The 23,865-nt window shown below is 39.6% G+C and overlaps 1 protein-coding gene across 4 annotated transcripts in view; it reads left to right on the forward strand.

The window, feature by feature from the left end:
* Positions 1–23,865, forward strand: part of atp8a1 (ATPase phospholipid transporting 8A1) — a 345,629-nt gene that overhangs the window by 265,244 nt on the left and 56,520 nt on the right. For all 4 annotated transcript variants that reach the window (XM_060824479.1, XM_060824487.1, XM_060824506.1 and 1 more), the window contains 2 exons: positions 3,976–4,050; positions 5,322–5,444. In XM_060824479.1, coding sequence (XP_060680462.1) covers positions 3,976–4,050; positions 5,322–5,444 — 198 coding nt within the window. The remainder of the gene's footprint in view (positions 1–3,975; positions 4,051–5,321; positions 5,445–23,865) is intronic.

Here is a 23,865-nt window from a genome sequence, read left to right on the forward strand (position 1 = left end):
AGTGAGCAGAGAAAGTTCCAAAAGAACATAAACAGATGTAATGAACAAGTAAGCTTGCAACAAATGGAGTTTAATGTGGAGAAATGTGACTTCATCCACTTCAATATGAGAAAGGCAAATAGGAATATTTTCTTGATGGTAAGAGTCTCAGAAGGATTCTCCATAATCCAAGATTGTGCTGTAAGAGCTGCTGCATTTTAAGATAATTTAGGAGTTGCAGGTAATTTCCTCAAATTTTAGGAGCAGCAATTACTGTTTTATACGTTGTTGCATGTTTTGGAACTCATGAGGGTAAAGATCAAAACAACGGCACGTTAAAAAGGAGGAAGAGAACAAAGGTAGAGACCACATGGTCGGTGAAAGAGAGAGAGATAGAAAGAAACCTACATGCTGTCTGACACGACAGTGAATCAGCACAGCTACTGCCTTTGCTGTTTGAGATCAAGTATTTCTTGACTATTGGAGTATTTCTCAGAAAAATTAACAAACAGCTGAAACCACAGCTGACCTTGGAGGAAGCATAGAAGCAGATAAGTGCATAGTTTTTACGTGTAACCTTGCTGTCTTTTTTTTAATTGTTAGTAGAGTAGATTCTTTTAGGTTAAATGTTATACTGAGATCTGTCTCTTGATTAAAATTTTAAAATATAAAAGATAGGTACTATGTTAGCAGGAGAGTGTTTTTTAGAGCAGTAAGACTGTGTTATTTTCTGTAGATTGTTAAGGTACAATGATGGCCTTTAGTAGATTGATGTGCTCTTCCTGTCAGATGTGGGAGTTTAGGGAGGATTTCCATGTTATTAATGATTATGCCTGCAGGAAGTGTCTTTGGTTGCGAATCCTATCAGATCACATGGATTGATTGGAGTTACATTTAGAGACAATAAGGAATTTACAGGAGCTAGGGAGTGTAATGGATGGCATAGGAAGGGAGAAAAGCCACAGATACAGTCAGGTAGATGGGTTACCGCCAGGAAAGGTTGGAGAGGGAGGCAGGTAATGCAGGAGTCTCCATCTCAAAGAAATACGCTGTTTTAGAAAATGTAGTTGTGACGAACGCTCAGGGGAATGTGGCACAAACAGCTCTAATGTCATGAGGGGTACGTCAGGTTCCAAGCGAATGATTGTGATGACTCTCTGGTCGGAGGCATGCACAGATATTTCTACGGCTGACAGCGAGAAATCAGAATGGTGTGTTGCCTCCCTGGAGCCAGGATCAAGGATATCTCAGAGAGAGTGCAGGATATTCTCAAAGGGGAGAGTGGCCAGCAGGAGGTCTTTGTACACTTTGGAACTAATGACATAGCAAGGGAAAAGGATGAGATTCTGAAGGGAGAATATGGGAAATTAGGCAGGTATTTAAAAAGGAGGTCTTCGATGGTAATATGGAATACTCCAAATGCTACAAGCTAGTGAGGGTAGGAATAGAAGGATAGAGCAGTTGAGGAGCTGGTGCAGGGGAGAAAGGTTCACATTTTTGGATCATTGGAATCTCTTCTTGTGGTAGAAGTCACCTGTATAAGCAGGACAGATTGCACTTGAATTGGAAGGGAATGAATAGCAGGGAGATTTGCTAGAGCTGCTTGGGAGGGTTTAATCTAGTAAGGTGAGGGGGTGCATGGTGTGGAGGTGGGGATGGTACCAGAGAGATCGTGAGGAAAGATCAATCTGAGATTGGTACACTTAGGAAAAGGAGCAAGTCAAACAATCAGGGCAGACAGGAACAAAACAGAGAACTAAATCAATTAAACTGCATTTATTTCAATGCAAGAGGCCTAACAGGGAAGGCAGATGAATTCCAGGCATGGTTAGGAACATGGGACTGGGATATCGTTGCAATTACAGAGACGTGCATCAGGGATGTACAGGACTGGCAGCTTAATGTTCCAGGATACAAATGCTACAGGAAGGATAGAAAGCGGGGCAAGAGAGAAAGATGAGCGGTGTTTTTGATAAAGGATAACATTATGGCTTCACTTAGAGAGGATAATATTGGGAATATGTCCAAGGAAGTTATTTGGTTGGAACTGAGAAATAAGAAAGGAATGATGACCTTATTGGGATTGTATTATAGACCCCCTCCCCGCCCCCAACCAATAGTCAGCAGGGAATTGAGAAACAAATTTGTAAGTAGATCTGTTATCTGAACGAATATTAGGGTGGCAATGGTATGGGATTTTAACTTTCCAAACATAGATTGGGACTGCCACAATGTTAAGAGTTTAGATGGAGAGGAATTTGTTAAGTGTGTACAAGAACATTTTCTGACTTAGTATGTGGATTTACCTACTAAAGAAGGTGCAAAACTTGACCTACTCTGGGGAAATAAGGCAGGACAAGTAACTGAGGTGTCAGTGGGAGAGCGCTTTGGGTCAGCAACCATAATTCTGTAAATTTTAAAATAGTGATGGAAAAGGATAGACAGGATCTCAAAGTTAAAGCTCTAAATTTGAGGAAGGTCAATTTTGATGGTATTAAGCAAGAACTTTCAAAAGTTGATTGGGTGCAGATGTTCACAGGTAAAGTGACTGCTGGAAAATGGGAAGCATTCAAAAATAAGAGAGTCCAGAGACAGTATGTTCCTGTTAGGGTGACAGGCAAGGCTGATAGGTGTAGAGAATGCTGGATGACTAGAGAAATTGAGGGTTTTGTCAAAAGCAAGAAGGAAGCATGTGTCAGGTGTAGACAGCAGAGATCAAGTGAATCCTTAGGATATAACGGCAGTAGGAGTATACTTATAAAGAGGGCAAAAAGGGGACATGAAATAGCTTTGGCAAATAGGGTTAAAGAGAATCCAAAGGGATTTTCTAAATACTTAAGGACAAAAGGTAACTGGGGAGAGAACAAAACCCTTCAAAGATCAGCAAGGCAGCCATGTGTGGAACTGCAGGAGATAGGGGAGATACTAAACAAGTATTTTGCATCCGTGTTTACTGTGAAGAAGGACATGGAAGATACAGAATATGGGGAAATAGATGGTGACATCTTGAAAAATGAAGAAAGTGAGGACTGCAGATCTCTAGTACCACATTTTTCAACATTGATGTTCATGTATCCTGGTGATCATCAATAATATCTTTACTTCAACATCTTGAAAAATTGACATATTATAAAGGAGGAGGGGGTGGATTTCTAAAATGCGTGAACATTCTGGATGTAAGTTTGCTCACTAAGTTGGAAGGCTTGTTTTCAGACATTTGGTCACAAGACTAGGTAAGATCATCAGTGAGTCTGCAGTAAAGCACTGTTATGACCCGCTTTCTATTTGTGTGTTCAGGTTTCCTTGGGGTTGGTGATGTCATTTCCTGTGATGTCATTGCCTACTCTTTCTCAGAAGGTGGTAAATGAAGTCCAAGTCAATGTGTTTGTTGATGAAATTCCATTGAACCATCTCCAAAGTGTTTACTTTCTTCGTTAAATAAGGAGATCAAAACTGCATTCAGTATTTTGAAATATAGTCTCACAATTGCTTTGTATAATTTCTTTAACAGGTAATAACTATAAATCGTAAGCTATGGAGCTTTCTTACACTTCTAAATTTCCATAGGGAAGCAAACATTCAGCCCACCAAGTCTCTGCCTGGCTCAAGCATTTCTAAGTAAATTATATTGCCTGGCTATATACTTAGGTCACTGTACCTTTCTCTGCATTTAATATTTATCAATTTTCACTTTGAAATGTACCTGTTCTCTGTCTGTTATTTTCCTGTGGAAAAGTATTCAATAGTCCAATAACTTGAATTTATTTCCAGATAACAATCAAAGTAGCATAGCATAAGGAAGTTGGATTTGATTTGGATTGTTCTGGCAAGATCCTGATTCAAACCCAATCCCCACTTCATTAGTTCTGTTTTGTAAAATTTTTTTGCTATCCAAGTCTGGTGAAACAAACTAAACTTTTAAATGTTAACATTTATATGAATAGTCTTTTGTTTTAATAAGAAACCATTCCGAATGTATTTTTATTTCATCTTCAGATCTGGTTTGCTTTCGTGAATGGTTTCTCCGGTCAAATTCTCTTTGAACGGTGGTGTATTGGTCTCTACAATGTGGTAAGTGTACATATAGTTGAATATTCAGTTCAGGTTGATGATTTACAGGATTGGACGTATACCCCATCCAAGTATATCACCTTCCCGTTTGTGACAAAAGTATCCAGTTCCCGTCTCTGTTCCACCTGACATTATCAAGAACGTAGGCCTTATTAACAGTTTGCTTACATCTGTCAACATTTAAAGTCACTAAGAGTATTAAAGGCACATGTCAATAGCTCAGTTTGGTGAATATTCCCTGCTTCTTGCCAAGATCCCTGTATTTGTAAACTTTGCTCACGTTTTGCATTGCTGGAAAATCCCAAATACAGAAGGAATTTGTGCTTGAGATGATGCCCGCTCATGGGCTAATATTTCAAAGTCTCAAGCATGGACATTGAAGGGCTGGTGAGGAAGCTTGGCCACCTGCTGCACATGAAGATATTTGCAATATGTCGGCTATCCGATAGATTCAAAAACACCATGAGCAGAATATCCAAATCTAATTTAAAAAATTTTGTACTCTACTGATGAGCTTCACAGTTCTGATCTAAAATCAGTGCCTTTCTGATGCATGAGTGGTCATTACGATTTGTAGTAGATTTTCTTCACAAAATCATGTACTTTGATCCTTGTGCATAAGCAACACATTTATGACGTGATTTCCAGGAAGCAGACCAATTTCGCATTCACTTGGTGAAATTGGAATTGTTCCACAATTTTGACACAGACAATAAAGTGGATAGCTTACAATTCAATGACCCAAAACTTTGCTGTTACTGAGCTTTCAATAAAGGTTAACTGCTAAAATCAAATATTATCATCTACATATATTTTGACCATTGCCAAAGATAAATGATGTAAATTGTTTCAATGTGCAGTTAAGTATAATCCAGCTGCTAACTCTCTGGTTTAAATGGTACAATTTATAGTCAATGCACCGGCGATTTATGGGATTACAAAATGTTAATGTGCTCACTGAGTTTGGTCAGAAAACGTAGCACAGTACGTTCCTTTCCATAAATCGAAATGAACATTTCAAATTGACATGATTAGTAAATCTCAATTTTTACTTATCTCAATTTGTACTTTACATACGTCAAATTACTGCTAATAACCGTTACAGATAACTGATAAGATATCCATGACATGTACGGCTATCTCCTACATCAATGGCATGACATAGTGTATGATGTTCAGCAGTTGTCTTCACAATATTAATATTTTGCAGTGCCAGTTTAATAATGTTATTCAGAGCTAAGAAACTCAACTTATTTACCTGTGCATGACAGATTTTCACAGCTTTGCCTCCCCTCACTTTGGGAATATTTGAGAGATCATGTCGAAAGGAAAACATGTTGAAATATCCAGAGCTTTACAAGACATCACAGAACGCACTGAATTTCAACACAAAGGTAACTAATTTGTCAGCAACTGAAATTATGTGTCCTTAACTAATTTAGTAAGTCTTACAAAGTGCCAATATTATGGTATTAGATACCAATCCCATATTGCCTTAACAGGGTACTAACTTGGTAGAAAAAAATCTTTGACCAGTTGAGTTTCATATATTAAAACGGTACTGAGTTGGATAGAAAAGATGGCAGAATCAAAAAGAGGAGGATGAAAGGCAGGACAGAATGAAAGCTAATGAGCATTAAGAAGTAGCGTGATTACACACAGTAAATGTGTTTGACAAATTTATGAACAATTTTTGAGATTATATCTTGGATAATAGGAAGCAGAAGAGGAATTTTACTTGAATTTTCAGAAAGCATTCAGAAAGGTATCATGCCAGATACGGTCTCAGAGTTAAAGTTGATGTATGAGCATAAATAGGGATTGGTAAATGAGCAAGACTTTGAGTGTAGAGAAAAATGGAACATTTTCAAGATGCTAGGCCTCAGCTGTATACCATCCATACTAATGATTTAGATCAAGGGATAGTGAGTTTGGTGATAATAGAAGTTGTGGGAGTCAGTAAGCTGATATTGTCACAAAGCTGGTCCCTTTTTTCTAAAAGCTGTTCCTTTTCTCAAGGATACTGTGTCCTTGGGTTTTTTCAGTGGGTTGTAAGCAGCTCCCGGGTCCAATTAGATTGGTTTGTTAGAGAGATTAAATGGTATTGAGGGACCTTTTTGTTTATGTGTAAACAGATGAGACTTCAGGCCAAAGTGGTCATGTTCTAGAAGGGGGGTGGTTAGCTCTCTAGATGAGCAGTTCAGCCATGAATTAGTTAGGAGTTCAGCTGTGTGTGAACAGGCTGCAAAATCTCTCTCTCTCTCTCTCTCTCTCTCTCTCTCTCTCTCTCTCTCTCTCTCTCTCTCTCCCCTTCTAACTTCAACCTGTAAGCATTTGTACCATTTTTAAAGGGGGTTAGAGACCGTTACCGTATGTTCGGAATAGCATAATTAAGTCTAGTTTGGATAGACTGAGTTCTGCAGGTGTTCTTTATCCTGTTCCTTGTGTTCCATTCTGTCATTTTGTGAATACATTTTTGTCTGTTTTAAAACCTGGTAATCAACCTAGCTAACTTACTCCAGGTAATTTTCACTGTACACTTACCAAAACAAATTGCAAAGTTGTGGTCTGGCCTAATCCATAAAAATATGGGCAGACTAATTGAAAGGGCAATGAGATAGCAGATGGGTATTATAATGTGTGAGGTATTCACTTTGGTTATAAGAAAGATCTGAAATCCAAAATTTGAAAATGCTGGTGTTCAATTGGGTCTGCATGTACACATTGAAAGAGTATAGAAAGTAATTATGAAGGCAAATGGCATGGTGTCCATTACTACAGGGGGACTGGATACAAGAATAAAGAAGTCTTACTACAATAGCACTGGGATTGCACCTGGAAACTATGCACAGTGATCCAAGAAATGTTGAAAAGATTAATCAGTGGTTGAAAGGGCCATCTGATAATCAGAGGCTGAGTAAGTTGTCTTTTCATTCTCCAGAGTCAAGAAGAACTGATGTGATCTCATTGAATAATAATAGATTCTGAACAGACTTGACAAGAGTGGACAATGAGAGCTTGTTTCCTTATTGGGGAGTTAAAGCATGAGGGCCAGTTTCAGAATAAAGGGCTAATTGTTTAGGACTGAGATCAGGAGAATATCCTTCACGTAAGGTGGCAGCACAGTGGCTCACATCGCAAGAACCTGGGTTCAATTCCGACATTGCTATTGTGTGGAGTTTGCATGTTCTCCTTGTGTCTGCATGGGATTCCTATGGGTGCTTCATTTTCCTCCCACGGTCCAAAGATGTGCAGGTTAGGTGGATTGACCATACCAAATTGTCCCACAGTGTTCAGGGATGTGCAGGTTAGGTGGATTAGCTATGGTAAAATGGGGGTTGCAGGGTTTGGGTGGGGATCTGGGTCTGGGTGAGATGCCCTTTGGAAGGTCATTGTAGATTCAATGGGCTCTCTTCCCGCACTGTAGGAATTCTTTGATTCTGTGATAAAGAGTTGTGATATTTTGATTTTCTCTGCCCCAGGGGGACCTGTGGATGCTGTAATGGTGATTACACTTAAGAATGAGATGGACAGAACTTTGGTCTTTCAGGAAATCGAGGGAGTTGGGGCCTGGACAGGAAAGTGAAATTGAAGAATTCATGTGGAACTGTAATGAAGATTAGCCATGATTGTATTATATAGTGGAGCAGGTTCAATGGGCTGTATGGTCTCCTGCTTCTATTTCTTATCATATGGTGATTAGGGGCAGGTACTAAATCCTTAAAAATACAACAAAGCACTAATAAACAGAATGTTAATACAGAGTGTTAATGTTCTCTCTGTCGAGATAATGTTGTGGACTGGGCAGAAATCATCAGGGTGGGGTGGACAGCTCACCAACTGTCTTCTACCGAGGCACTCTCCTGAGGATGCATTGTCAGGGTGAGACAATGTACCAGAAAGATGAGGACGGACCATGTTGGATTATTGTAGCACTTGTGCCGCTCGCTGGGGAAGAAGTAATGGTTGTGAAGGGCTGCTGGCCAATAGCTCCATCATTCCTGGCAGTAGCAGAACTTAGTTTTGGTGCTGTAAGATGAGATCAGAAGAGAATCGTTGCTTCGCATAGCAGTGCTATTGCCTCTCTGTAAGAGACACATAGATGAAGATACAATGGAGACAGTTAAGAGCTCTATGAAATCACAATTCTTTTATTAAATACTTAAGAGGGTGTCTGGTGGGCTAGGTTCTGTCAGGGAGGCGGCATGATATGAAGGATGGACAGGCTTTGCACCATATGCACACAGAGCACCTCCAACTGATGGAACCGCCACTTGCCTTTCCAATTTGTTTTACGCAGGCCGTTAAAGAATCTTGCCCACTCCCTGCAACTGCTTATATCACGTATAATGGCACAGGCAGTGCCTTATTGTTATTAATTGAACTTCTAACTCACTCAGTTCACCCTTATTTACTTATTCACATATAGTAGGCAAGCTGCCAATTTTGGGGCCAACTCAATCTCCATATTAAGAAGGTGAACTGAGTGATGGGTCTGAAGACAGCAATCTGCCCATTTTGACATATCTTATGTGCCCCATCTCAAAACATTGGAGTATATGTTATCCATTTTACTGAAGTATAGTGCAATGTACACTTGTTCGTCATTAGTTTCTATCAATAAAACATAAAGATTTCCATTACGCACTAATGTTTGAAACAAGCAGCTCTTCTACTTTGTTGTAACATGCACATCTTGCATATTTATGCTTTTGCAATGTTTTTAGTTCTCTTTCTATTGGCAACAAAATCTGGACTGAGAAAGTTTAGAATTAATCAGGGGTATGGACTTCTTTCTTTCTTTCTTAGATTTGTTTCACCAGTGATAATTTGGGAGTGCTTTCTTCTTTCCTTAGTATGTGTAAAATTCAAATTAGGATATATTCTGGGATTATTGCTTTTAATGGTAGTTCAGTAACAGCTGTGTAAAAATAAATATTCCATACAGGTACACAATAAAGGAAAGTGACCATTGGGAAAAGCAATAACTCCAGTATTTAACGGAGACAGAGTTGGAGTTGTCACAACAGACAAAACAAAAACCAGAAGAATAGATTTCAAGGAGATCCAGCCCAATTCAATAACAGGACCTCTAGTTAAGAGCTTTTGATCTGTTTCTTGGACAGATTGAGGTCTTGGTTGTAAGTTGGAAAAGCCTACAGCTCGAGGTAGCACCTGGAAAGCTTTGAGGAAGAGGGTCATGTGAGTCTAGAGGGGATGGAGCTGTAGGGAAAGGACATTGGGATTGGGAGCAGACATCATGAAGTGAAGAGGAGGGGTGAATAGTTGCAGGCATCTGATCATATGTAATCTTAGTGGATCAGAGCATTGCTGCTGCAAGTCACCCATAAGCATTGCTGCTGAAGCAAGTTAGCTGATGGATAGGCTCAGACTCAGAATTCCAACTTGGAAACATTAATAGTAACAGATAAACAGATTTGTAGTAATATTTTAGTGACTAATCTGTTACCTAATACACCTGAAACCTGTAGACTTATTAGCCTGATATCAAAACTAGGGAAAAGCTAAAATCTATTGTAAAGACTGTGATAAATGGACACTTAAGTAATAATAATCTGATCAGGCATAGTCAGCATAGACTTAGATATAGGAAATTGTATTCATCAAACTTATTGGAGATGTTAATAACAAAACTAATCAATGGAGAACCAATGGAAGTAGCATAATTTTCAGGAGGTGTTTGATAAAGGCCCCACAAGAGTCTAGTTAGGAAAATGAAAAAATGTAGAGTATGAGGTAATGTACTGATTAAGGACTGGCTAACAGAGAGAAGGGATAAGTGGATCATACACACATTGGCACGCTGTGATCAGTGGGTACTGTGAGTATCAGTAGGATCAGACTCCTTATTTGGGTTTGGGAATCAAATAGAATATTCCCAAATTTGCAAATGTGCAAAGGTGAGTGTGACTCTGTGCTGTGAGGAAGATGTTAAGTGGCTTCAAGAGAATTTGGATAGGCTTAGTGAATGAGCAAGAGCATGGCAGAAGGATTGTAATGTGGAAAAGTAGAGACTTTCCACTTTGATAGGAGAAACAGATGTGCAGATTATTTCTTAAGTGGTGAGAGGTTGGTAACTGTCGACATACAACAGGATCTTGTTGATGAGTCACTGAAGGCTTATATACACAGTGCAGCGAACTACTGGGAAACCAACTAGAATGTTGGCCTTCATCACAAGAGGATATGAGTACAGCAGTAGTGAAATCTTGCTTCACTTGTATAGGAGCTTGGTTATGTTTCACTTGGAATACTGTATGCAGTTTTGATATCCTTATCTCAGGAAAAATGATAATGCTGTAGATGGAGTGTAACAAAAGTTCACCAGTTTGTTCCCAGGATGGCAGGACTGGCCTATGAAGAGAGATGGGGCAGGCTGAACTGAAGAATAAGGTGTTATTTAGATTACAGATGAGAATTCTTTTATATTTGTTGGTTTATGTGCCTTTGGACTTCTCTACCACAGATGGCAAAGTAAGGTCAGTCTTTGAGTATGTTTAAGGTCACAGAATTCTTATTACTAGTGGTATACAGGATTGTGAGGATGGGGTGAGCAAACGGTATTAGTGTTTGATCAGCCATGATTGTATGATAGGCTTACTGAATGGCCTACTCCTGTCATATGTTCTCCACCTCTCACATACTACAGCTACAACACGATGCCTGCCCAGCTATCTCTGTTCTATTAATTGATTTAGATGTTTCAATATTTTTAAAGTGAATTTATTAACTGCATTCTTCATCTGTGACATCTGGTGATTTAAACACTAGGCCAACCTAGAGACATGGAAGAAATATCCACTAATCACATTTTGGATTTCATGTTCTGACCAGTAGAAAGAGGATTGAAAGGGCTCTCTACCTTGAGTTGACCACCCCATCCACCCCACCACCACCTCCACCACTACCCCACCACCAGTACCCCACCCCAAACCTGCCTCATTGCAGGTCCACATTCTATGTACGGACCCTGTTCAGAATCCCAGACTTTTGATAGATGCTGTAATTTGTGCAATTACAAACAAAATACACCATTCAGACTGACAATTAAAGCAAATGTGGTCTAGAACACTGTGCACATTTGAGAGAAATTGGAATATCATATGTGATCTACACAGATGTATATAGCTGAAGTAAAAAGTCGTCATATTTTTGAGTTCAATTTTGTATTTGACTAATTCAATAAATAAATTCCATCAGACTAGAATTAATCATCTTTTTGTTGATGACCCATTACAGAATAAGATTTCAGCAATCCAGACAGCCAGTAATTCGCAATTCATATCAATCTGCTGACTATTCGAGCAATTCAAAAGTCTAGAGGCCTTCTTAAATTTGACTGACATTGTGATTTAACATCCCTGTAGAGCCTTGTACTTTTCTACTCAGTTTGTGCTGATTGTGTCTGACAGTCTTTGCCATTCAGGTCAAAAGAAATTAAGATTTTGAGGCATTAGTCATTATCTTGCAATGTTGCTTGTGACAGGTATTAACTGAGTAGTTATGCCGAAACTATCAGGTTGCAAAAGAAAACTTTTTTTGTATTCCCTTTTGTAATTGGAATTTTTAAAAATTGTTTTTGTAGCTATAGCAGTTACATTGTGCTACTCAATCTGATAGCTGAGACACTGTCACAACTGGTGTTAACTGTGTACTTACCTGTCATTAGCACCAAAAGCCTTTACTGCCACACCGATATCCATTATGGGATCAGGTGTTTTATTCCACCAAAGGTTTTCAAAAGCAATTGACTGCTTTCACTGCTGAATCTCAGGTTGGGAAAATGTCTTTAAGATGATTATAGTCTCAGGTTGGGAAAATAGTGACAAGAGAGGTCCAATGGCATTAAAAAGAGATTGGCTTTATCTATTGCAGTTGATTTTGTCTTCACAAACACATGCAGGGCAAATAAGCAACCCATCCAAAATGCATCCTGCATGTACATGGCTGTGATACTGGAAAAGTAGTTGGAATTAGTCATCCAATGCTGCATCTCCCATGTGTTGAAGCAAGTCTTGTTCCCCTATCATCCCTATGCTCACTAACCCACATTAGCTCTTTGTCAAGTAACATGCTTATTTCCAATGATCTTGCTTCTTCCTGTCACTGTAATTTCTTTCTGTGACTAGCACTGTTTATTTTACAGTACTTCTATGGAGTGCCTTGAGAAATGGTATAATGTTGGAGGTATTAATAAACATAAGCTATTGTTGGAGAACTTGTTTTCTGAAAGTGATTAGGCAGTGGTGTGATGGTAAAATGAAATTGGCTATAAAACTGCCCATGTGTTAGAAATATGCTGCCATTGAATGATTCAGAATTTGTCATTGAGTATTTCAGGGTTTTCTGTTAGGTTGCTGCATAAATTGCTAAAGATTCAGGTCAACAGAGAGCATCTGGAACCTTGGGAAATGACAAGGCAACAAGGGATAATGGTTAGCTTCTCCTGTTGTAGGTACTCATTGCCTGGCATTTGAGGCATGAATGTTACTTGCCACTTGTAAGCCCAAGCCTAGACATTGTCCAGTTCTTGTTCCATTTGGACATAAACTGCTGTAGTATTGAAGGAAAAATAGCAAAAATACCCACTTCTTACATTACAATGGAGATGGAAATGCTGTATTTTTATCTAGTATTAAATCTATCAGAATTATTGTGGTTGAATCCTTAATAAGATGCAGCAAAGCTTCCTGATTGTGATTCCTCTTGTTCAATTGTTCCCTTGTGCACTAAACAGAACCCACTGCTGCAAATGTTGGTTGGGAAGAGAGAAAGAATACATGTGTATATCTTGCTTACAGAAATGTTTTTTTTTACTTTCCTCATCCTAAACTCCACTGTAAACTTTTGAACTTCCAGTTTGATAAGGCACCATATAATAATGAGATCAGATAAAGCAAAATCAAGGGACAAGAATGGATAGCTAGCTGACTTCCAAGACTGAAAGCAGAGAGTAGAGGTAATTAATAGATTTTTAGAAAGATAGCAATTTGGGAAATAATGGGACAAAGATTATTTGGTAAAAACAATGGCTGCAGATGCTGGAAACCAGATTCTGGATCAGTGGTGCTGGAAGAGCACAGCAGTTCAGGCAGCATCCAAAGTGCATCATTCCTGATGAAGGGCTTTTGCCCAAAACGTCGATTTCGCTGCACTTTGGATGCTGCCTGAACTGCTGTGCTCTTCCAGCACCACTGATCCGGAAAGATTATTTGGTGCTGAATTTCGATTAATATTAGCAATTTAGATTTTGGAGGCAAAAACATGATTTGTAATTTTGAAGGTGACAAATTTGCAGACTGTGTATATAATTGGCAAATTAATTTCAATACACAGTGTGAACTATTCCAAGGAATTTAAATGAAAGGTAAGAGAATTAAGGTGCTTAAATCTAAATTGAGGGATAACTCCTCTGTTACCATATAAAGTAATGATTTGGGATCTATTACTGAAGATCTAAGACCCCTCAAGAGGGGCCTCGGTTTGAGGTCGGTCAAAAGAATCAACAAATGCGGTCTGTTCAAAAAGCAGTGGTCATTAGTTTATTGAATTAAGGTACCTTGACGCAATTCTATCCAGCAACACAGAGGTTAAAGCTTCTGTGTTCCGTGGTGAAGTTGTACAGTTATATTTGAAAATTACACATTATTTATATATTTTTTAAAGAAATAGTACAGCCTTAATTACAAGAAAGACCAATCACCTATAATAAGGTGACATGATTTACAGCAAGTTAATCCAATGATATTGCCTAGGAAAGGGTTCTTAATTACAAGAAAAGTCCAATCAAAGTTTGGGAGGAGATTTGTAGCTTGGGTGCTCGTTGTTGTGGTTCTGTTCGCCGAGCTGGGAATTTGTGTAGCAGACGTTTCGTCCCTTGTCTAGGTGACATCCTCAGTGCTTGGGAGCCTCCTGTGAAGCGCTTCTGTGATCTTTCCTCCGGCATTTGTAGTGGTTTGAATCCAAGCAACTGTAATGTGGTGACATGATTGAAGACAGGCTAATCCAAGGTGCAGCATGGTGACTCAGTGGTTAGCGCTGCTGCCTCACAGTGGCAGGGACCCGGGTTCAATTCCCACCTCGGGTGACTATCTGTGTGGAGTTTGCACATTCTCCCTGTGTCTGTGTGGGTTTCCTCCGGGTGCTCCGGTTTCCTCCCACAATCCAAAGATGTGCAGGTTAGGTGAATTGGCCATGCTAAATTGCCCATCGTGTTAGGTACATTAGTCAGAGGGAAATGTAGGGGGGGTGGGTTGCTCTTCGGAGGGTGGGTGTGGCCATGTTGGGCCGAAGGACCTATTTCCATGCTAAAGGAAATCTAATCTAGTCCAATGGTATTCTTTGGAACAGATATCTTATTTACGTAAATTGTCATGCCGTGTATCAGTTCACAGTTAGTTCAAATGGTCAATTAATGTGTCAGTATTCATTTTATGAAAACTCTTGTACTCTTATCTTTGAATTTCAGCTTAATTCTGCAAATCAGCAGTACAGGTTCACAGTATTCTTTTAAATCGAGAAACCATTTTGTGGAAATTAAAACTCTATATATTTGTTGCCTAAATTCAAATTTTAGATCCTCATTGCAATATGTCTACCTGAGAAGACAGAAGGGGCCTCATCCAAAACAGTTCACTTTGCTGCACTCCCTCACTACTGTACTAGAATTTCAAACTAACTTAATGTGCTGAAATGGTTCATCAATGCTTGAACCTGGAACCTTGTGACTGATGCAAGAGTACGACCAATTGAGCAACATTTACAAACCTTGTACTGAACTTTGGTCATATCACACCCTGGATTTTGCTGATAATTCCACTTAAGTAGAAATAGTATACAAATAGTTAAGAGTATCTGTAGGGCACTATTTATTTCCACCTCTGTAGCATTTCCTGTCTTTGTTTGTCTCAGCTATTTGTGCTGAAATTCTCATTCATGTCCTTTTTACCTCCCCACTTGATAATGCAGAAATACTCCTGGCTGGTCTCTCACCATAGACTTGAGGTCTTCAAAATCTCTGCTAGTGTTATGATCCCAGCTAAGAGTGATACTATACCAGTCAGATCCGAGAGTGAAGCTGACTTCATAGATCACGAGTTTGATTCTTGTAGTTGGTTATCATGATGGTTCATCATTGAAACCTATTCACATGAAGCTGAAATGTTCTTTAGCAAACGAGCAGAAGTACATTATTTAAAAAAAAAGTTATATGCCAGTTTAGAAAGACCTAACCATAAACAGGTGAACAAATTTTCAACCCTTCACTTGCTGACCTACCTTAGCTCTTGATCAAGTAACATGTTGATTTTAAAGTTCTTGACCTTGTTTTCAAAAACATGCATGGTCTCACCCCTCTCTATCTCTGTTATGTCTTCTGGTCCCACAACCTTGTCTGGTATCTGCATTGAAGTTGATATTCTTGTATCTGTTAAGAGGAATATCAGACATGTAACAATGGGAAGCTAGCTACTGAGTGTGTTAAACTTAAATAAGGTATCTCTGTGCACCTTGGAGATGTTTAGGTCTCTGTTGAGTTCTTCTCTCAAACTGGATGACACTTGTAATATCAGAGTTTATTTAGATTCTGAAGAGCAGCAGGAAGGTTATCCCTGGTGTCCAGGCCAATAATTATTCCTCAGTCAGTATCACCAAAAGTGTATCTGGTCTCTGTTAAATTATTGCTTATAGGAGTTGGCCATCTATTAGTTGGCTGCCACATATCCTACCTTGCAATAAAGACTATACTTTAAATATTACTTCATCACTAGTAAGGCTGTAAAGCATTTTGAGACATCTGAAAGTTGTGTAAAGTGATGTACAAATGCAAACCTGCCTTGCTTTTAAGTTTATTACAAGTTGTTTATGTTTAAATTCTATCCCTCATGAACTAAACCATGGAAATGGTTTGCTTTTATTTATGGCCTTATTTTTCCATATTGGTCCTTATACTGACATGTATATTTGTACACTTCTTCGCTTTCTAAAATTATGCAACCTTGGCCTAATTATACATGGCCCTAAGCTTCAGCCGAGAATATCCAGCCGAGTTTTCTTTGCCTTATTTAAGACACACCTTAATCCATCTCTCTTAACATGCTTTTGTTCACCTAACTTAATATTTCCTGATGTTGTTCATGTTATACTAAATTTAAATACTCTGACAAAGTATTGTGAGAGTATTCTAATACTTTAAAGGAGCTGTATATTGTTGTGAGGGGCAAAAGATGATTCCAATAATAATACTAGAAATACAAGGATGTAACTCTCAGGAGAGGATGAATAGGCTTGGTCTCTTTCCTCTTAGCAAAAAGGCTACTGTAACTTCATAGATGTCTTTAAAATTACAAAATTCTTTGCAGGAGCGGACTCATGTAGGGAAGAGCTAAAGTAGAAACTGTTTAGCACAGGGTATATCTAGAAATCAAATAGGCAATTCAGAGGAAATTTCTTTAATTAGAGCAGTGAGAATGTAAAACTTGCTTCAATCTCCGTTTTGGCAATTAATGTAGCACTTTGGGTATCCTTACACCCTAACAACAAGCAGTGGTTCAAGAGGCAGCTCACCACCAGCTCCTTTTGGATAATTGTGAATGTGCAATAAATACTAGCCTAAATACTGTTGCCCCACAAAATAAAAATATTTCCAAAAATGTACTTAAAAGAGAGAATACATAAACGTATGAGCAAGATAGGAGGAGAGGATTATGCTGACAAAGATAGTTGAAAAAAGCTAAGAGGATGTACAAATGGATAATAAACATGACTTCTTGGGCAAATAAATATTTCCTTTCTAAGCTAGTTATTATTCAGTTAATTTATACAAAAAGTTTAAAAAAAGAAACTTGCCAGCCAGAATTTTTAAGCAGGAATTTTTGTATCTATCAAGAAGACTGTCAGACAGGTGATACTGGGAGGCTCGCCACCAAGTAGAGTAAACATGAAATAAAGTATCACTGTGCACATTGGAGTCCTCGAGGTATCTGGGATCCCTGAGGATTTGTTCATAGCTCTTCCCTCAAACTGTACTGCCTTTGTACTATCCGGCAGTTTATTCAGATTCTTGGCTTTTGAATGTTTAAGTCATTATATTCATTTTTATCTGGAAGGAGCCAATGTTTATGTTTTTGTCACACAGCCTAGGGTCCTGATAGATGGACAAGTGAGAAAATCAGGGTTTATTGAAAAAAAGCTGCTGCTTTTGAAAACAAAATTAACAGCAATAGAATATTTTAATCAGAAAATACGTATCTACATTTTAAGAAATCATAAGCCTTTTACCAATTCTTGGGGTTTTTTGTATTAGTTAACACACTGAAATCATTGAAAGATTATGTCCACGTTGCACTGAGGGGCAAACTGACAGTAATGTTGCTTATGGCCCACCAGTACACCAGGGAAGATTCTGCCACCTGGACATAAAGCTGCATTGTAGATTAAGCGGCCTGAAGCCAGTCGAAATTAAAATGTAAGGCTGTCTGTGTGAACCTTCCAACCACATGGCTACCTCATCTTCCTCATTGGGACCCTCCAACCACACAAAATTAATATTGATTTCACCAGTTTCCTCCTTTCTTCCCCCCCCCCCCCCCCCCAATCCCAGATCCCAGGGCAGCACGGTAGTTCAGCGGTTAGTACCGCTGCCTTGCAGCGCCAGGGACCCGGGTTCGCATCCAGCCTCTGACCACTATCTGTGTGGAGTTTGCACATTCTCCCCATGTCTGCGTGGGTTTCCTCCGGGTCCTCTGGTTTCCTTCCACAGTCCAAAGATGTGTAGGTGCGGTGAATTGGCCGTGCTAAATTGCCTGTAATGTTAGGTACATTAAGGGTGGAATTGTTGGACCAAAATGGCCTGTTATCCACACTGTAGGGAATCTAAGAATCCAGCCTTCCAACACAGCACCGCCCTCTTTAACTGTCCTACCTGTCCATCTTCCTTCCCACCTATCCGCTTCACTGTCCGCTCTGATCTGTCACCATAACCTCCCCCACCTTCATCTACCTAACGCATTCCCAGCTACCTTCTCCCCAGCCCCAGTCCCCCTCCCATTTATCTCTCATCCCCTTTGAGCCTCCCCCACATTCCTGATGAAGAATTGATGCTCAAAACGTCGACTCTCCTGCTCCTTGGATGTTGCCTGGCTGGCTGTGCTTTTCCAGCACCACACTTTTTGACACTAATCTCCATCTCTGCATTCCTCACTTTCTCCTGCCTGTCTGGAGTGTTGGTTTTAATGTCCTTACAGCAGGTTGAAGCATTGTCCTTATATCTGCATCTTTCAACAGCAACTTATTGTTGTCATTGTTTTCATTTTGCTACCTGTGATTTCTTGTTATTACATCGTAATGAGGAAGATCAATTAACTAAGATCACAGTAAAACCCTCTGAAAACTAAAAAGAAATTATCTTCCTACCCAAAGACTCATTTATGCTGCTTTACTCCTAATGTCTACAAAGTTTGAAGTTGCAAATATCCCTCATATGGATCAGTAGTCTAACTTCTGTTGAAGAAATACTAGTGAAATTATGAAATATGCCGTGTTTCCTGTTATCTGGTGATACAAGGAATATTAAAACTCTATATTACAAATAAAATGCAATTGAATTAAGTCAACTGAACCACTCTTGATCTACCTGACATAAATTATGTTCATGGCATTTTGGATTATGTTACAGTACTACTTGATTCCTTGTTCTTGAATGTGGCACTTTTGTGTCAATGACTGGAGCACGTTAAATTGTCTAATACTGATGTATGGTATCAATTATTGCATTATGGTTTAACTACAGTAAATCAAATATGCTCAGGGATAATCAAAACCATAGTTAATGGGATAGTACCTTTAATTAGAACAATTTACACTCCGCTGCAATTTTATGATTAATAATTCAAAAGTGTGCACGTGTTTGTGATACATGAGGATGAGATGGTTTGCAAGATTGAAATATATTATGCTTTTACTGTGATGTTTGAAGTCCAAAATTTGCTATACAGCTAAAGTATTAAATTCAAGCTGACAAATAGGACAATTTGCAGAGAATGATTGCCAAAAGGATCAATTGAGCTAAAGGAATATCCTAAAAATATCTTCAGTAAATATTACATAGCTGTTGCATTGATTTTCTACGAAAACTAAATGAAAAATTGATTGTGAAGATAGTACTTGTGAAGTTTAAAACTAGTATTTGCTAGGAAAGTGAACCATGCATTATTGCAACTAGTTTTATCCTATGCTTTTGGATGTAAGTTTGCCCGCTGCTGGAAGGTTTGTTTTCAGATGTTTCATCACCATACTAGGTAACATCAGTGAGCCTCCGATGAAGCATTGGTATTATGATCCGCTTTCTAATTTGTATTTAGGTTTCCTTGGGTTGGTGATGTCATTTCCTGTTCTTTTTCTCAGATGGTGGTAAATGGGGTCCAAGTCAAAGTATTTGTTGATAGAGTTCCGGTTGGACTGCCATGCTTCCAGGAATTATTGTGCATGTCTCTTGTTTGGCTTCTCTGAAGATGAATGTGTCATCTTGGTCGAAGTGGTGTCCTTCCTCATCTGTATGTAAGGATAAAAGTGAGAATCAGTCATGTCTTTTTGTGGCTAGTTGATGTTCATGTATCCTGGTGGCTAGTTTTCTGCCTGTTTGTCCAATGTAGTGTTTGTTACAGTTCTTGCAAAGTATTTTATAAATGATGTTCATTTTGCATATTGACTGTATAGGGTCTTTCAAGTTCATGAACTGCTGTTTTAGTGTGTTGGTGGGTGTGGGCTACCCTGAAGACAAGAGGTCTGAGTCGTCTGACAGGCATTCCTGAGATGTCTTTGATGTAGTGGAGAGTGGCTAGGGTTTGTGGATGTGTTTTTTCTGCTTGTTTGGGTTTGTTGCTGAGAAATCGGCAGACAGTGTTCATTGGTTACTCATTCTTTTTGAATATGCTGTATGGATGATTTTCCTCTGCTCTTCGTAGTCCCTCTGTGCTGCACTGTGTGGTGGCTCGTTGAAATAATGTATCCTCACATACAGATGAGGAAGGACACCACTTCGACTGGAACAACACATCTATCCTAGGACAAGCCAAACAGAGAGAGACACGAGAATTCCTAGAAACATGGCATTCCAACTGGAACTCTATCAGCAAACACATGGACTTGGGCCCTATTTACCACCCCCTGAGAAAAAGAACAGGAAATGACATCACCAACCCAAGGAAACCTAAGCACACAAATTGAAAGCAGGTCACTGAGGCTCACTGACATTGCCTAGTATGATGACGAAACATTTGAAAATGAACCTTCCAGCTCAGTGAGCTAACATAGATCCAGAACCTCAGCCTGAGCTACAAATCTTCTCCAAACTCTCTACTCTATGCTTCTGTCATTCAAATACTCAATTTAATCACAAAGGTCATTGAACAAAATAAACGGTGATGGAATTCAGAGGAATATGTAAGACTTTTTGTACCTCAACTATTTGTAATTAAATGGCCTGTTTGTAATTAATCTTCTGGGGAACCAGGTTCAAATCCTACCATGTGTGTGGTATTTGACATTTAAGGATTCATTCAATAATCCATCCCCCATATCAGCATCGTAATTTCCAGGGATTGAGAGGAGATGATGTGGGTAATATTTACTGGACTAATGATTCAGAATCCAGACTAATAATGCCTGAGGACACAAGTTTGAATCCCACCATGGTAAGTGATGAATATGAATTCAATAAAAATCTGGAATAAAAAAAAACCACCATTGAAGGGGACGAAGGGTGTCACCCCGTATGATTGTGTTAGGTTAATGAGGTCACCTGATTCCATCTAATTAATTCCCACTGGTTTTTCTCAGGGTGAGTCAGTTGATATATCTGTATTTTGCAGAATATGAAGTCAAACTGCACAGTAGATTGACCACATAATCTGGACTGCCACTCCAATATAGGGCACAGTACCTGCATTCTTGGAAAAGTTTACTGTCTCCTAAGTGATGTGCAACACTGTCAGATCCAAGCAATCAGAGCATTATCCTGCTGCTCTGACCAGTGTTTCCTTGCTAACACGAAGAACAGATCATCTGATCATTCATTTGCTGTTTATGGGACCTTAAAGGACTGTAGAGTTGTGACAACAGGTGCTACACTAAAATTAATTGATTGTGAATTGTTTTAGCCTGGAAAATGTGTGTTCTGAAGTCATTTAAAGGTGTTAGACCATATGAAATAGGAGTTGACTGCTCAGCCCAGGTTTAAATCAGTGTGGTGCTGCAAAAGCACAACAGGTCAGGCAGCATCCGAGGAGCAGGAAAATTGACATTTTGGGCAAAAGCCCTTCATCAGGAGTAGAGGCAGGTTGCCTCCAAGTTGGAGAGATAAATGGTGGGGGAGGGTGGGGGTGTGGGGGGGTTGGGGGGGAGAAGGTAGCAAAGAGAACAATAGGTGGATGGAGGTGATAGGTCAGAGGAGAGGGTGGAACGGATAGGTGGGAAGGGAGATTGGTAGGTAGGACAGGTCATGGGGACAGTGCTGAGTTGGAAGGATGGAACTGGAGTAAGGTGGGGGGAGGAGAAATGAGGGAAACTGGTGAAGTCCATATTGATACCTTGGGGTTGAAGTGTTCTGAGGCGGAAGATGAGGCGTTCCTCCTCCAGGCGTCGGGTGATGAGGGAGCGGCAGTGGAGGAGGTCCAGGACCTCTATGTCCTTGGCAGAGTGGGAAAGGGAGTTGAAATGTTGGGCCACATGACAGTGTGGTTGATTGGTGCGGGTGTCTAGGAGATGTTTCCTGAAGTGCTCTGCGAGGAGGCGTCCAGTCTCCCTAATGTAGACGAGACCGCATCGGGAGCAGCGGATACAATAAATGATATTGGTGGATGTACAGATGAAACTTTGATGGATGTGGAAGGCTCCTTTGGGGCCTTGGATGGTGGTGAACCTCCTTGAAATAAGAGCCAATGCTCCATTAGCCTTCCTGATAACCTGCTGTACTTGTATGCTAGTTTTCTGTGGTTTATGCACAAGTATCTCCTAGTCCCTGTGTGTTGCAGCTTTCTGCACTTTTTCTCCACTGAAATTATACTGTTCTTTTGTTCTTCCTTCCAAAACAGCACCTTCGTATTTTCCCACATTATACTCCATTTGCCAATTTACTATTCCATAAAAGACAGTTCTAAGTCCACAAAGAATTTAAAGTTATATTGTTTATTTTTTTTTCATAATACTAGCTGTGAATAATGGTGGTTAAGTATCATCAACAGATTAAATATTTAATGCCGTGTGAATTTAGTCTCTCCAAAAATGAATGCTAAAATAGAAGCTAAAGTTAGGGAACTAAAATATTGTTTACTCAGGAAGATTTTTTTTAATTATCAATTTGTGCAGAATCTCTTTTTCTCAACAAAACTAAGTTTGGTTTCAAAAGTGGCAGCTAGCTACTACCATTTTTGCAGGGCTAAGCCTATTTCAAAACAGTGTGTGTGTGCTGTTCCAGTGCCATGTATCTTTACAATCAAAGTTTCCCCTCTAGTTTGGCAGCAATAGATTTATCACAGTGCCATTCATTAAATCATAGAGTAATTACAGCATAGAGGGAAGCCATTCAGCCCATTAGCTCCACACTGGATTCTTGCCAGAATACTTAACCTAGTCCCACTCCCCCACCAGTTTTCCCTTTACAATACATGTTTATATCCTTCATTTTTATTCATTTTTACTTTTGAAAGTACCCTTTTGAAACTACCCTCTCAGGCAATACATCCCAGGTTCTAACCATTCTTATGACTGAATTTTACCAGAAATTAATGAATTGTCAATGTCAGTCATCCACATCACTTCTACACAGTACCCCACATCTTCCAATGTGCTCCCTCACTATCATATATTTAATTTTACCCCTTCATAAGTATTGTCCCCTGTGCATCCCATTGCACTACATCCAATTCCTAGAATTGACTTCCCCAACTTTCCTACCCTGGCAGTGACTCCTGATCAGCCCCATTGACTTTCATCATGCTGACCCCAGAAGTGTCTGTCGTTCACTCTTTGACCAACTTGGATGGAGTGATTGGTGATCAGACCCCTGACTACCAGTACTGTTCCCCTGACTGACATACTGTGAATCCCTGAACTGGTTGCACTGGGCCTGAAGGACTGATTGAGGCCCATTCCATGCGCTCTCACATTACAGATCCTATGACCTTGACTTCTCCAGGCCTGTGCTGTTGTCTGCCAGGACTCCCTATTTGAAGACTGTCTCCCTTGAGGATTGCTTCTCTTAAAAATTGAGACATGGCAGTATGTTTGCCAGGCAGACTGCTGGCACAAGATGCAGATGTGAGATTGCCTAGCACAGTAACATATTGCAACATGTCTACCCCCTTGACTGATCACTAGTGATCACTTTGACAAACTGCTGGCTTTATCTTTGTGCTAAAAGGCCAAGCAAGACAAAGGTCTGTCTGTGAACCTTTAAGCTTGGGCTGTGGGGTTAATTTCTTGTGGCTTAACAGGGTAAATGCAGAAAGGTTGTTTGCACTTGTGGGAGAGTCTGGGAACTGAGGGCATAATTTCAGAGTAAAGGGTTGTCCAGTTAGAGCAGACTTGAGAAATTTCTCTCAGGGTAGTGAATCCGTGGAAGATGGCTGTCAACATTGGGTCGTTAAATTTATTCAAGGCTGAGATAGATCATTATCAGATCAGTCAAGATCTCATTGAATGGTGGAGAGGACTCAATGGGCCAATTGGTCATCTTTAACCCACTTACAATGCAGATCTAAACTTCAGTGCAGTACTTTGAAGCACACTGACACCTTT

This window comes from Hemiscyllium ocellatum, chromosome 1, assembly GCF_020745735.1.
Source record: "Hemiscyllium ocellatum isolate sHemOce1 chromosome 1, sHemOce1.pat.X.cur, whole genome shotgun sequence".
Classification (NCBI taxonomy): domain Eukaryota; kingdom Metazoa; phylum Chordata; class Chondrichthyes; order Orectolobiformes; family Hemiscylliidae; genus Hemiscyllium; species Hemiscyllium ocellatum.